The 14,741-nt window shown below is 37.9% G+C and overlaps 1 protein-coding gene across 10 annotated transcripts in view; it reads right to left on the bottom strand.

Moving 5' to 3' along the window:
• PUM2 (pumilio RNA binding family member 2) overlaps positions 1-14,741 on the bottom strand; it is a 107,656-nt gene that overhangs the window by 8,754 nt on the left and 84,161 nt on the right. For 7 of the 10 annotated variants that reach the window (XM_048845582.2, XM_048845581.2, XM_048845576.2 and 4 more), the window contains 4 exons: positions 9,302-9,569; positions 8,510-8,639; positions 4,975-5,109; positions 4,572-4,709 (listed from right to left, as the gene is read on the bottom strand). In XM_048845582.2, coding sequence (XP_048701539.1) covers positions 4,572-4,709; positions 4,975-5,109; positions 8,510-8,639; positions 9,302-9,569 — 671 coding nt within the window. The remainder of the gene's footprint in view (positions 1-4,571; positions 4,710-4,974; positions 5,110-8,509; positions 8,640-9,301; positions 9,570-14,741) is intronic. The other 3 variants (XM_048845575.2, XM_048845577.2, XM_048845580.2) reach the window with 1 other exon arrangement.

Below are 14,741 nucleotides of genomic sequence, written 5' to 3'. Positions count from 1 at the left end.
AAAGGCTCTTACGTAAATTAAGTTGTCATGGGATAAGAGGGAAGATCCTTTCATGGACTGAGAACTGGTTAAAAGACAGAGAACAAAGGGTAGGAATAAATGGTAAATTTTCAGAATGGAGAGGGGTAACTAGTGATGTTCCCCAAAGGTCAGTCCTAGGACCAATCCTATTCAACTTATTCATTAATGATCTGGAGAAAGGGGTAAACAGTGCGGTGGCAAAGTTTGCAGATGATACTGAACTGCTCAAGATAGTTAAGACCAAAGCAGACTGTGAAGAACTTCAAAAAGATCTCTCAAAACTAAGTAATTGGGCAACAAAATGGCAAATGAAATTTAATGTGGAAAAATGTAAATAATACACACTGGAAAAAATAACCCCAGCTATAAATACAACATGATGGGGGCTAATTTAGCTACAACAAATCAGGAGAAAGATATTGGCGTCATCGTGGATAGTTCTCTGAAGACGTCCATGCAGTGTGCAGCGGCAGTCAAAAAAGCAAATGAGATGCTCGGAATCATTAAAAAAAGGGATAGCGAATAAGACGGAGAATAGCTTATTGCCCTTATATAAATCCATGGTACGCCCACATCTTGAATACTGCGTACAGATGTGGTCCCCTCATCTCAAAAAAGATATACTGGCATTAGAAAAGGTTCAGAAAAGGGCAACTAAAATGATTTGAGGTTTGGAACAGGTCCCATATGAGGAAAGATTAAAGAGATTAGGACTTCATCTTGGAAAAGAGGAGACTAAGGGGGGATATGATAGAGGTATATAAAATCATGAGTGGTGTGGAGAAAGTGAATAAGGAAAAGTTATTTACTTGTTCCCATAATATAAGAACTAGGGGCCACCAAATGAAATTAATGGGTAGCAGGCTTAAAACAAATAAAAGGAAGTTCTTCCTCACTCAGAGCACAGTCAACCTGTGGAATTCCTTGCCTGAGGAGATTGTGAACGCTAGGACTATAACAGGGTTTAAAAGAGACCTGGATAAATTCATGGAGGCTAAAACCATTAATGGCTATTAGCCAGGATTGGTAAGGAATGGTGTCCCTAGCCTCTGTTTGTCAGAGGGTGGAGATGGATGGCAGGAGAGAGATCACTGATCATTATCTGTTAGGTTCACTCCCTCTGGGGCACCTAGCATTGACCACTGTCGGTAGACAGGATACTGGGCTGGATGGACCTTTGGTCTGACCCAGTATGGCCCTTCTTATGCTCTTATCTATGGGCAAACCCACAAGAGGCCCATGACATGATGTACCTAGGGTCTTGGAGAGTCTTCATCTGCACTGATCACATTTAAGAAAAAGATTTTTTCACTCATGTTTCCTAATCTGGAACTTTATGTATTAACTGGATATTCTGGAATCTTATAAAACAGTTTTGAAATTCTGCAACTGATTATGCTACAAATTTTGTATTCCATCACTGTTACATGCACATACTTTAAGTATATATTAAAAATATACAGTCAAATCTTTGGCTTACTCTGGTTACTTAAATTCTTATCCAGACATGTCCTTGAAGGTTTGATTTAAGGGCTTAAATTTTTAGGTGATGGCCAGGATTGAACACAAAGACTTATACCTGGAAGTTTGGATTAATTAATTAAGCTAAAATTAATTAATAAAGCTAGCCTGCAAATTATTAAATTATCAAATTATTGATCAAATTGTAACCACCTAAAGGATAATAGGGTTATAAGGAATAGTTAGCATGGATTTGTCAAGAACAAATCATGGCAAACCAACCTCATTTCCTTTGACAAGGTTACTAGCCAGTGAATAGGGGAGAAGCAGTAGATGTGATGTATCTTGATTTTAGTAAGGCTTTTGACACAGTTCCACATGATATTCTTATAAGCAAACTAGGGCAATGTGGTCTAGATGAAATTGTTATAAGATGGGTGCACAACTGGTTGAAAGACAGTTCTCAAAAAGTAGTTATCAATGGTTTTCTGTCAAATTGGGAGCGCATATCTAATGGGGGTCTCGCAGTGGTCAGTCCTGCGAGATTCAATATTTTCATTAAATGACTTGGATAATGGACTGAGGAGTAAAATTTTCACATGACAACAAGCTGGGAGAAGTTGCAAGAGCTATGAAGGATCGGATTAGAGTTCAAAACAACCTTGACAAACTGGAGAATTGGTCTGAATTTCAATAAAGATGAAATTCAATAAAGACAAGTGCAAAGTACTTCACTTAGGAAGGAAAATATCAAATGCATTCCTACAAAATGGGGAGTAACAGGCTAGGTGGTAGTACTGCCAAAAAGGATCTAGGGGTTATAGTTAAGGCTACAGTTTAGTCATGGGTATTTTTAGTAAAAGTCACAGACAGGTCACGGGCAGTAAACAAAAATTCACGGCCTGTGACCTGTCCATGATGTTTACTAAAAACACCCGTGAATAAACCTTGGCCGTGGTTCCCAGCCAACGTGAGCTACGAAGCCAGCACTGTGGGTGGAGACAGCACACAGAGCTGTCTGGCTATGCCTCTGCCTAGCAGCTGAGCAAGGGGGATGTCACTGCTTCCAGGGAGCCCCCCAGGTAAGCACTGCCCAGAGCCCACCTCACCCATCCCGTGCCCCAACCTTCTGCCCTCTCCCACACCCAACTCTGCTGCAGGGGAAGGAGGGGTGTGGTGGCCTGAGAGTGCCCAGCAGCATCCAGTGTGCCTGGCGCAGGGGCTGTCTGAGCTGCCCCTGAACCAGGCACAATGGCCACTGCAAAAGTCACGGAAAGTCATGGAATCTGTGACTTTCTGTGAGCTCCGTGACAAACTTGCAGCCTTAGTTATAGTGGATCACAAACTGAATATGAATCAACAATGTGATGCAGCTGGAAAGAAGGGTAATATCACTGTGGGGTGTATTAACTGGAGTGTCGTATGTAAGAGAGGTAATAGTCCCGCTCTACTCAGTACTGGTGAGGCCTCAGTTGGAGTAGTGTATCCAATTCTGGGCACCATACTTTAGGACATGTGGACAAACTGGACAGAATCCAGAGAAGAGCAATAAAAATGATAAAAGGTTCAGAAAACCTGACTTATGAGGAAAGGTTAAAAAAACTGGGCATGTTTAGTAGTGAGAAAAGATGACTGAGGGGGGACCTGAAAAGAGTCTTCAAAATTTGTTAAGCGCTGTTATAAAGAGGACGGGGATCAATTGTTCTCCATGTGCACTGAAGGTAGGACAAGTAGTAATTGGTTCAATCTGCTCAGAGAGATTTAGCTTATATAATAGGAAAATCTTTCTTACTAAAAGGATAGTTAAAGCACTGGAACAGGCTTCTAAAGGAGGTTGTGGAATCCTCATCATTGTAGTCTTTTAAGGACAGATTGGACAAACATAGGTCACAGATGGTCTAGGTTTACTTGCTCCTGTGCCAGCACAGGGGCCTGGTCTCGACTTCTTGAGGTTCCTTCCAGCCCTACATTTCTACGATTCTATGAAAGTTATCTTCTGTTGTACAACACTTTTGTAATGTATTTTTCATTTTTTCAATTACTACATTATATTACACCTGGAATAATGCATGTTTTGCCAATAAATAGCGTTATAAAGGGTCTCTATTTATAAACCACTGAAACCAGCCCCTCCACCCTTCCCCCCATCAGACTTTGATGTAAACAGTGAGGGGACTCGAAAAGTGAAATCAGCCATCATTTTGGTAAGTCATGGTATTGCTATTCACAATAAAAGGTTAATATCACAGGGGAAAAATATCCATCTCAGTACAGTAAAGTGCATGAGAGAGAATGATATGTTGGAGATATTGTAAAGAAATGTGTACGGTGCTTCACTAAAATAAAACCTAATCTGTCTGAATTAGGTATATTTTTCAGACTAGACAAGTACAAGGTGGTCATACTAAAAGTTTATTTAGCTGCAGTGATTTCTGTATTGTCTTTAGTACAATATTAACCTTGGCATATAATTTTTTGGAATAATGACCAGTGTCACCTTTCATATCAGACACCTCTACTAATCCAGGCTCAGAGAACATTTGATTGAATTTAATAAAGGTGTTTTATTAAAACTGATTAGAATCAGGTGGATAACCTTGGAAGAAATTGCTACTACTTAAAGTAAAGCACATAGGAATAGAGAGAGGAGAAATAAATCTCTCTTTACAAGAGAGTCTGGTAATAACTGCAGTTACTTCTATTGCCATGAACAGAGATCAGAGATGGCCTTTGGTTAACTGAAATAATAAAGTATGACAAAGGAAACCTGATCAGGTCAGTCTCTAAACTGGAATGAAAAACTTGACAATAAGCTGAGTGTTTCTGCCATCAAATTCATAGAGGATCAGATGTACTTTTCAGAGGGTCTCATTCCCAATATACTCTCACTCTACGTCATATTAACTATGTAATTCCAGGGTTTTATTTTTTTCAGTTAGGACAAAAAAAAAAAGTGATGTTACATGCTATGTTAACTTAAACGAGACACCAATGTGTTGATAAACGCTTGTTGGTATTTGCAAATTATACAGCAATCCTTGGGTCAATGATGCAACTCCTAGAGAAAGTAGAGAAATTAACAACATTACCTGTCCTTTGAAAGCATCAATGATGAACTGGAGTGACTGTGGCTGGACACATTCAATGCATTTTTGTACAACATGGTTTCCATTTTGATCTTTCACACATTTCAGAACATGACCATCCAACTCTTTCACCATTTCATTCTGCAAAAAATAAGGACACTACTAAATTATCCACTTCTCTACACTGATGCTGTCTCAGCAAAACTGCATTTTCAAATGTAATATTCAAATCGTTATGTTCACTGTAAACCTAGCCAGATTATCTTTTTTATCTGAAGAATTACACTAATAAAATATTCATTTTATTTCAAGCATATGTCACAATATAGTAAAAACTGAAAATCTTTAGAGAGTACACAATGGATTTGTTGAAAAAAATACAAAAAAAAATACTGTTCTAACTTACAATTACCTGCTGGTCAGGTGAGATAGATTCTAGTGCTTTCTGAATAACCCGACAACCATACATCTGTAGGGCTAATGGCAGAACATGACCACGTATGCGTGTTGCTAGGGCTAACTTTTGATCCGGGCTTCCAAACTACAAGAAAACAAAGATGCTGTTAAATGAAAGCTGATGCATTGCAGTATGATGATGTTTATTTGGCAGAAATCTAACTGTCACAGGGCTTGTCTCCACTTACCAGGGGATCGATGTGCAGCGACCGATCCACAGGGGGTGGGGTGGGGGATGTTGTCGATTTAGCGGGTCTAGTGAAAACCCGCTAAATTGACCGCCGATCGCTCTCCCAACGACTCTGGTACTCCACCGGAACAAAAAGCATAAGGTAAGTTGACGGGAGAGTTTCTCCCGTCAACCCAGCACAGTGTAGACACCGCAAAAGGCTGACCTAAGGGGCAATCCTTTGCAATTTAACTACAACATGTGATCCCAATTTGCCAATGAATAACATTTTCAATGTGCTCTTTCAATGTCTCAGATTTGGTTCTGTCACTGCATGGTGACAAAATCATTTAAATAAACCTAATAAACTTAACAGATGAGCTTTTTCATAGGTCACAAAAGGGCAGTAGCAGAGAAAGGTGTCACCTCTAGAGTGGCTCACTGAGGCCTCAAATGCCATGGAAAGCTTGTTGGTACCTTGAACACCTTGGGAAAGTTTGGAAATGCCTAAGACCCATGAAGCAGAGCGAAAGTGTACCAGCACACTGGGTGTTTAGGTAGCTGAGGACAAGTACAAGTGTCAGGCAATTTTACCTGCATTTAGTACTTGACATTGGAACCCCTTAGCTGTATCTATGGATTAGTGCTGTCTTTCTTGGGAACATTTCTGGGGCTAGGCCTGAGTCAATTTACGACACCAAGATGAAATAACTACAAATCACCAACCACCATCTAATGTGACCTCCTACATAACACGGGTGGTAACATTTCAGTCAATTCTTGAGTTAAGCTCAATAATTTGTGGTTGAACTACAGAACACCTTTAAGATAACATCCAGTCTTTGTTTAAAGACTAAGTGAAAACAAATCTACACCATATCCTTTGGGAAATTGTTCCAACAATTGTTTTCCCTGTTCAAAATTTGCAACTTATCCCCGATCTGAAGTTTTCTAGCTTCATCTTTCAGCCATTGACTCTTATGATTTTACCTACTACATTAAACAGCCCTATAGTATCAAGTATCTTCTCCCAGTATATGTATTTAGAGACCACAGTCAAGCTGCTTTTTATCCCTCTTTGAAAAATTAGCAGATTGAAAGATATTCAGCATAAGATGCATTTTCCAGACCTCAGAATAATTCCCATAGCTCTTTGATGAACGCTCTGTAGCTTTTCTAACTTCACTTTTAAAGAAGTATAAACACCAGAACCAGACAGTACTTGAACAGAGGTCTGAAATGCTTTATACAGAGGGAGTATCACCTGCTTATGCATTCACATTTTTTGTGAGCCCTTTCAGTCACAGAACTGGACAGAGTTCATGTTCAGCTGGTTATCTACCATGGCTCATAAGTTCTTTTCAGAACCACTGCTTTGTCAGGATGCAGTTCTATACCCTGAAAATATCCTTCTAATTATGCACCCATGATTTTTTGGCTATCTCACTTTGTGGACTAATCTGCACAGGGAAAAAGCTGGAGCACATGGTACACAGAAACTGCAAAAGCATGCAGACTGAATGCGCAAGGGAGCGCTGCATTCCTTTTCAACTCCCCATCCTGGCTGCTCCTGCAGCTCTAGGGTACCTCCTCTACTTGGAGAAAAAAAACCTTGGAAAGCATAGGAGCAGCGAGAAGCAGAGGCAGCTTGTAGAGGTTAGATACTGTGATGGCATTCTGACTCAGTGGGTGGGCAAATGAGTATGGAAAGAATTTAAGCCTAGACCTATCATTCTGCAGAGATCATTTTTACTGGGGGAAAAGGAAAAAAAAAAAAAAAGACAATGGGGGATATGAGCCGGCAGTGCAGCAAAGCTATACAGGGAATTTGGATTCAGAGAAAGAAGATGGAACAAATTATCCCAACTGCACAGAACTGTCATTGAGCAACTTTTAAACAAAACAACTTTATTGGGCTGGGGTTGCAGTGGAAAGTACATCACAGATTTAAGTGTAAAAATCCATATAAGAACACCGTATGTTAACAAAAACAAGAATGAGAAACCAAGAGAAGCTGAGTTACAGTAAAAATAACTACAGGTTTTAAACTATGGAGATACACAGTTAAGGATCACCCAAACAAACACACCTTTATCACACTAGCAATTAACTGAAAACAAGCAAATTTTTAAAACAAAAATGTTTTAATTCACTATATGAGTATCTCAAAGTTTTTCTTTTTTTTTGCCTCCTGATACTAGCTTGTGATTGTTGGATAGCTACTGAATGACACTGCTAGGATCAATTTTCAATGTGTTTATTAGATATACAAGGAATTATTCTGGAACACTGCCCTGCTTGCCATCACAAAGAATTAAACTGAATATGTGGAGAATTAAAATAAGTAGGAGGTATAATTGTGAACCCCCAGGCTTTGACTGTGTGCAAACAAATTATTTTAGTTTAAACATGGCCCTGTATGCACAATAAATATTTTCACTGAAAAGTTCATAAGGAGTTTTTTGTTTTTTTTTAAATCATGTGCAGTGTTATTCTTCATTTACTGACGGATTACAAAAATCTAGTGGGTGAGAACTGCAAGCTACATATGTTATAGGAGAATCTGTTGTGGACCCTGATCAATAAAGGATTTTTAAAATACTGAGAAAAAAATTACCAAATTTTAAAAAATATACATTTTATTTTACATATTGTGATGGACACTCATATATTTAGGTATTAGTTTAAGCAAATTGCTGTGATGTTTATTTTAAAAATGGCCTTAGTAGGCCTAAACAAACATTAACACTTCAAAGCATCAACTAAGGATCTCTACATAGCCGCACCGAGCAACGCAACAGGACTTCTATGCTCCTATCTATAATAAAGTGGGTCTAAAACAGTATTTCCTGAACTGCCTCTCAACACGTTAAAACTTGAGGCTAACTGGTTTAAAAATAGTTCACCTGCGAAATGTGGATGAAGTAGCACTGTTTTTAAAGCAATTTTAGAAGTCATCCCTACCGAGTCAAGACAAATTTTTTTCTGAGTAATAAGGAAACTACTGTGTCTCCCTACAACCGGCAGGCAAACTGCACTCACCCTGCTTCCTGAAACACGATTATAGCCTAAGAGTGGAGAGGATAACAACTGTCAACAGGACGGGGCCATGCCAGGACACCACCACCCAAGGAAAATCTCTCCCACTTTTCTTGGGGAGCACTGAAGAGAAAACACTATCAAGCAGCCTTCAGTATCAAAAAATTAGGTGCCATGGTAAGTGTACAATATCTGTTACAATATCAGAATAGAACCTTTAAATAAACTCAAGTCTTTTAGTGCAGGCACACAAATACTGACTAAAGTATATACTTACCTCGAAGAATTTCTGTATTACATAGTTTCCAAATACATCAGTCATCAACTGATATGCTGCTTGCAGAATCTCAGCAAATACCATCTGGCGCTCAGCTGGAGTAGCTCGTTCTAGCTTTTGCTGTATGAATCTAAGTGCAAGAGAAATTTATATGCCATTACCTAAACAAAGGGAAAACCTCAACTGCTATGAATCACAACATTTATTTTGATGAGAAATCAAATCACTAAAGTCAGGACATTTAATTAGACTATATTTAGAAGGAATACTTTCATTAATAGTTTTTAAAATATAAATATAGACGTATTTCAGAACAACACTGATGATTAAAGTTCCAATAAAAAAAATGGCTGAAGGGTAAATCGCTCTTGACTAATTCTTCTAGCAATTTGTTACCCTACCTATGGCAGACAAAATGACAGTTAAGCAGCTGCTGTGGTACTACTGAAAAATGTATTTGATTCCGGATTCCAGTCTTTTACCAAGGTCTTTCTGATACTTAAGAGAACTCCTGAAGTTTAGAAAGACTGATTCTATATTGAAAATATTTTTTACTTAAGAATTGTACATTTAGCTCCTTACATAACGTATGGTGAAAATCTTCCTGGTATGAAGGGAGGCTAGTGTAAGACTTTCTGCATTACTTAAATTTGCTCTATTCTAAAAACTGTTGCTGTAAAAATGATAGATGCTTCACTGTGGGGCAACCACAAATCCACATTAAAAATGAAATGCTTTAACTCAATTTATAAATGTTATTACTTCAATTATAAGCTTCACTACAACATTTACCTCGAACCATGCTGGTCTTGAGAAAATTCAACTATATGTCCAACAAGGTCTCTTAGTTGAAGGTTAGGGAAGCGATTATTTCTGAAATCTTCCAGCAACCTACTGCGTCCAGAGGGCATAATATCAGACCTACTATAACGAAGACGTGAAGGAGGGAAGAGTTGGCTGCTGGAGCTAAAAAGACTGGAGGTACTCGTGGCACTGCGATACTTTGCTTCTGCTCCGGGTGCTGCAGAGATATAGCGACCACTACCATTTGTCAGCCCTCCTACAATGAAGCAGCTTTATCAGTACACAAGCTTTAAAGAAAGTAAGCAACAATAAGAACTGTACTAAAACTGTGTATGTTTTAAAGAAAAAGAAAAATTGTCTTTTTACCATTCAGTCACCTCAACTGAGATGATATAGTTGGTTATATTCATAAAAGAAATAAAGCACACCCACCACACCACCTTTTTGTTTTTTAAAGTGAAGGGGAGGAGGTAGAATAACTTTCACTGAAACAATCTTATACAACACATGAAGTGCTGTGTATCTAGACAAACGTACAGAAACTTTAGAATTGGGTGGTCTCAGCCCAATGACCCCGGGCAGGATTCCACTTCACAAGTGGCACTATCTCACGGTTGGCCAAAGATCTGAATAGGCCATAGAAATTGAACTATCCTTTATCCTCTATAGTGCTACTGTAGTCAGTTATGGCAAAGTGGCAAGGCATTTTGGGGCCCTTGTGCCGCCATTGCCCATGCTGTACCTGTTCTGTGGGGAAAACAGAAGACATCAGCATCCCAGGCTTTGCAAGCACTATATGTAAGTGAAAATTTTTTTAAGATAGAACATTAAAATGGTTCTGCTTGAAATATCTTTGTTTTAGGGTTAGTTAAACTGAAGTTCATTTAGAAATGGTAATCCCTCCGCTGGCTGCCAATCCTCTATCATACCAAATCTCAGCTTCTCCTCAGCTTGAGGAGCTCCATATTCCTCTGCCCCTCCCTCCTTATATATGAGCTGATCTTGCTTTGTGTAGCACCTGTTTCACGCTTTGCCAGTATTTTCACCTACAGCTATCCAACTGTCTTCACCTCACAAACCCATCAGCATCATCTTCCATGCTGCACCCAGCATATTATCACCATAATACCAAACAACATATATTTTAACTGCTACTTTATGATACATAAAAGGGATACTGCTACTTTAATACAAATAATAAATAATGAAAGTCACATTTCGACTTGAAAATCTTGTACCTACTATACTGACATACACTAAAAAAAAAAATGGGGGTAGGGAGGGGGGGAGCTACATCACTTTCAATGTTTTCCCTGGAGTTAGAGAGGGAGACACTATCTCAGACCCTTATTAGCATCACAGGAGAGCAATAACCCCCCCACTCCCAACCCAAAAATCACTTATTTTTTAAAAGGAATTTCAGTATGTGCTATAAAGAAGGGTGTTCTATCAGGAAACCGATTTAAAAAAAAAATTCAAATTGACTGTGTCCTTTAAAGCCACAACCAAGCCTTTGTTTGGTAATATTTTTCTGACCAATCTACTAGACCAGGCAACCAAATTATTACAATGGGCTGGTAAACATTTATGAAGTCTCCCAGAGTCTTTTCTGAATGGCCAGCTGAGTTACTGAAGCTGTATGCAAAAGATTGAGATATATTAGTATATCCGGAGTCATTTACATTACATTGGATATCACAATGAGCTAAAAAGGGAAACAAAAGGTAAGTAATACTAATTGTAAAGTAAATATTTAAAGGAATAAGTAGTTTAGGTCCCTAATTTGATATATAGCATCTCAAAATGATATAAAAAAGTGCTCTAGTCTCAAGGTGTTTTTTTTTGTTTGTTAAAAATCGACTACTTTATTGTTATGAATTTACCTGCAAAATCCACATCCTACAGCTACCATTTATATGACTTCTATTATCAGTATTTCCAGAAATGGGCTCACAGATGATGATGATAATAATGTAAAGGGTACATTATTATTGTTCTATAGGTCAAGATGGATGCAGGGAAAGTTTATGCAGTGAGACTTTTCTTTTTTAAAAACAGCTAAAGATTGAAAAAAATCATGCTTTTAAATGTTATCCTTTTCAGCTCTAAGTATTTACAATACAAGACTCAATCTCATCATTAGTTTAAGAATAGTGGAGTAAATCTAATGCCACAAGATTTCAGCAAAGTTGGTTTAACAGCGATGTGAGTGCAGCTTTACTACAATGTTGCCTCCATAATAAGACTGGCAGGATTTAAAATTCATGTTACTTCATTACACAACTATTCTCTGTAAAGTAACAGGATAGTTTTGAGTAAATGCTCCTGTATTTTATGGATCTAATTAGCGCACGCACACAAAGATGGAATTGTATGTGTGAATTAGGAATAATTTAAAACACATACTTTTGAAAAACAGGGCCCATGAGAGCATAATCTAGGTATGACAATTTTTCTGTTTGTTTAACTTTTTGGGTAAGTTGTCTAACACAAGTGTATTAATAAATTTATATAGCAAAATTTCATCCTTAAGGATCTCAAAGTACTTTACAATCAAATTTTATTTGGAGAATTGTCTCTGGAAACAATTTGTTTTATTTTTAATATTGTAAACGAAAGTATATACTAACTCATAGGAAACAGTAACACCCACTGAATTACCAACTCAAAACTCTGCTGAAATAACGTCTTGAGAACATAAGAATGGCCCTTACTGGGTCAGACCAAAGGTCCATCTAGCCCAGCATCCTGTCTTTCGACAGTGGCCAATGCCAGGTACCCCAGAGGGAATGAATGGAACAGGTAATCATCAAGTGATCCATCCCCTGTTGCCCATTCTCAGGTTCTGGCAAACAGAGGCTAGGGCATTCTATTCAAGAATTATCCTAGCTATGTTTAGCTTCTGACATACCACAAGATCATAGCACAACTTGGTATGGGGGAAGACATATCTCCTTCCCTTGATAGTTGATCAGCATGGAGAATTTGTCAAACTTCTGTAGCACTATTTTTTCTTTGCTAGGAGTTACTGCAAAGTTAAAATAAAATATTGGGGCATACTGATTGGTTGATGAGGTGGTTAGCTTTGCTATTATAATGAAGTATTACATCAGAAGGAGCGTTCTAGCTTAATAATAAAGGGAATAGACTGCAAATGAAAAACCCTAAAATAAAAGGAGTCATGGATATTTATTGTATAACTATATATTCTTGCTCATTGTGTTGGAACAGATACAAAGATTGCTCAGCTTTGTACTTCTCTCATCTATTCTACTCAGACATTCTTAGTGCACAAAAAATAAAATCCAACCAATACCAACCGCAGAAGTGCATCCCAGCTATTATTATAGTCCAGGACACCTTTCAGTTATTCTCCTCACAAAAATTTATTGTTTATAGCACTGTAAATTCTTCAAAACTGAGAGCTAGTTACTAAAGTCCTTCTGGTTACCTTACTATGTCAGGTTTGTTCTACAAAAATTCAAAAACCATGTTTATTTTACAGATTCCAATACCAAAACAGAGGTCAAGTAGGCCAATTCTTTTAAATGAATTGGCCAACTGATACATAATGCATTGCTCTGTTCATTAAATGGATTGGACAATGACTAGCTTTCAAAGCACTAGCTACAAAAATTTGCCGACTGATCTCCCAGGTCAAGTTTAGAGACTGAACGATTAACAAGAAGTGAATCTAACAGGATATCATCTAGTATGAGATCAAGGGCACAGTATGCCTAATATGGTAACAAAGAATACATTTTTTTGTTATCACCTCTGATTTTACATAAGGGAGATCTTCAATATGGTAAAGTAATAATTGGGCCAATACAAATTTTAAACAGTCCTATGAATATTAAGTAAACTACTACTATCTAACTTAGATAGTACACATTATTTCATGAAACAGGAAAAAAATGAAAAAAGAATATTTTAAAAGTCCAGTCTCTCCAATTCCTTTAGATATCAAGAAAGTAGTTAATACTTATTAAATTATTTGTTCAAGAATTTCTCCCCACGAAGTAAAACAGCTCTGCCATACAATAGCTGTTGTGTTTAAGTGTGGTTAACAATCTTACTTTCTAACATAAAAATACAGTACATTTAATTATTTAACACAGGGGTTTTTTTCTTGTTTTTTTTTTGTAATAAGGGAACAGCCCCAGCTGATCCTCAGGTAAGAGGAGGTCAGCTCTATTTTTCATCCACTCAAGTGAAAATGTAAAGGTCTCAAGTATATACAGGTTTTTCATAATTTCTTTTGTCTATATTTCAGAAATGAATTCAGTGCTTATGATGTCTGGTTTACAGAAGTCCTCTGCAGTCAAGGCGCTACACAGTACCCCACATGGCCTGACAGTGGGCCTCAACTCTCAAACAGACTGACCAATTCTTAAGGCCACTTCTATGGTAAAGATGAAACAGCATCAGCAGTTCAGGCTAAGAAGCTTTGCCTGGACCACATGGACAAAGCATAGCTTCAAAACTCTGCTCTGGTCTAGAATACTTAAAACAAAAGTAGTCCCAGTGTTTTAAACATGGCTTAAAACCAGTTGGGCTCACAGTTTTATCACTGTGAGTGAAAGAATAGTTCAAGTGTCCTGCATCAGTCAATTCACAGCCTTTCTACTGAGATTGGCTATTAGAAAGGAGCTGTTACAAGCAACCAGCTTGTACTGTGATGGCTTGACAATATGGGACAAAAGACTAAAATAACTGAAGTGAGCTCACACTTTGTCAAGTGGGAAAGAAAGGAGTTGGTGGCAGGAGATTGAAGATTTTAAAATAGCATTAATTTCTTGCAAAGGAGCAGTTGGTTGTTTAGGCTGTGTCAACATTATAATTTGCAGCAGGGTCTGAAAAAGTATAAACCATGTATGTTTCCACCCACAGTTGCAGTGGTGTGGACAGGATCAACTGAGTCCCAACCACCATTTTAAGAGAACAGGAGTTAAGTGTAGTTAATCCTGTCCATACCAGCAGGCAGGACAAATGGCTTCAACACCAGATCCAAAGGGGGATTAGAACTGTGTTTGACAGGCATTATCAAAATACAGATGAAAACTGCAGTGCAAACACAGCCTTAAAGTATTGTTCTACTCTGAAACATGAAAAGTAAGAATGACTTCTTCCTTAAATCTGCTTTCTATTTGTATTGAGACATATCTGTTTACTTCAGTAACAACTTTTGCTACTTTTTGTACCTGACAGCACTACTGAGTCAACATAGCTTTCCAAGAGAAAAATTAATAGAACAGGTAACTAAATTTCAATTGCAGGGCCCCCTTTATGTTTGTGCAATGCCATTAGAGACAATCGGACTGCAGAAGTGTAACTGAATCTTCATTACTGTTAATTATGAGCGCTAAAAAGAACACAATGATTTTCAGATTTTAAGCTGATTTTGCAGGACAGAAAAACAATTTTA

This window comes from Caretta caretta, chromosome 3 (assembly GCF_965140235.1).
Source record: "Caretta caretta isolate rCarCar2 chromosome 3, rCarCar1.hap1, whole genome shotgun sequence".
NCBI classification, from domain to species: domain Eukaryota; kingdom Metazoa; phylum Chordata; order Testudines; family Cheloniidae; genus Caretta; species Caretta caretta.
Note: the sequence above shows the minus strand (reverse complement) of the source record. Positions and strands in the feature narration are given on the sequence as shown.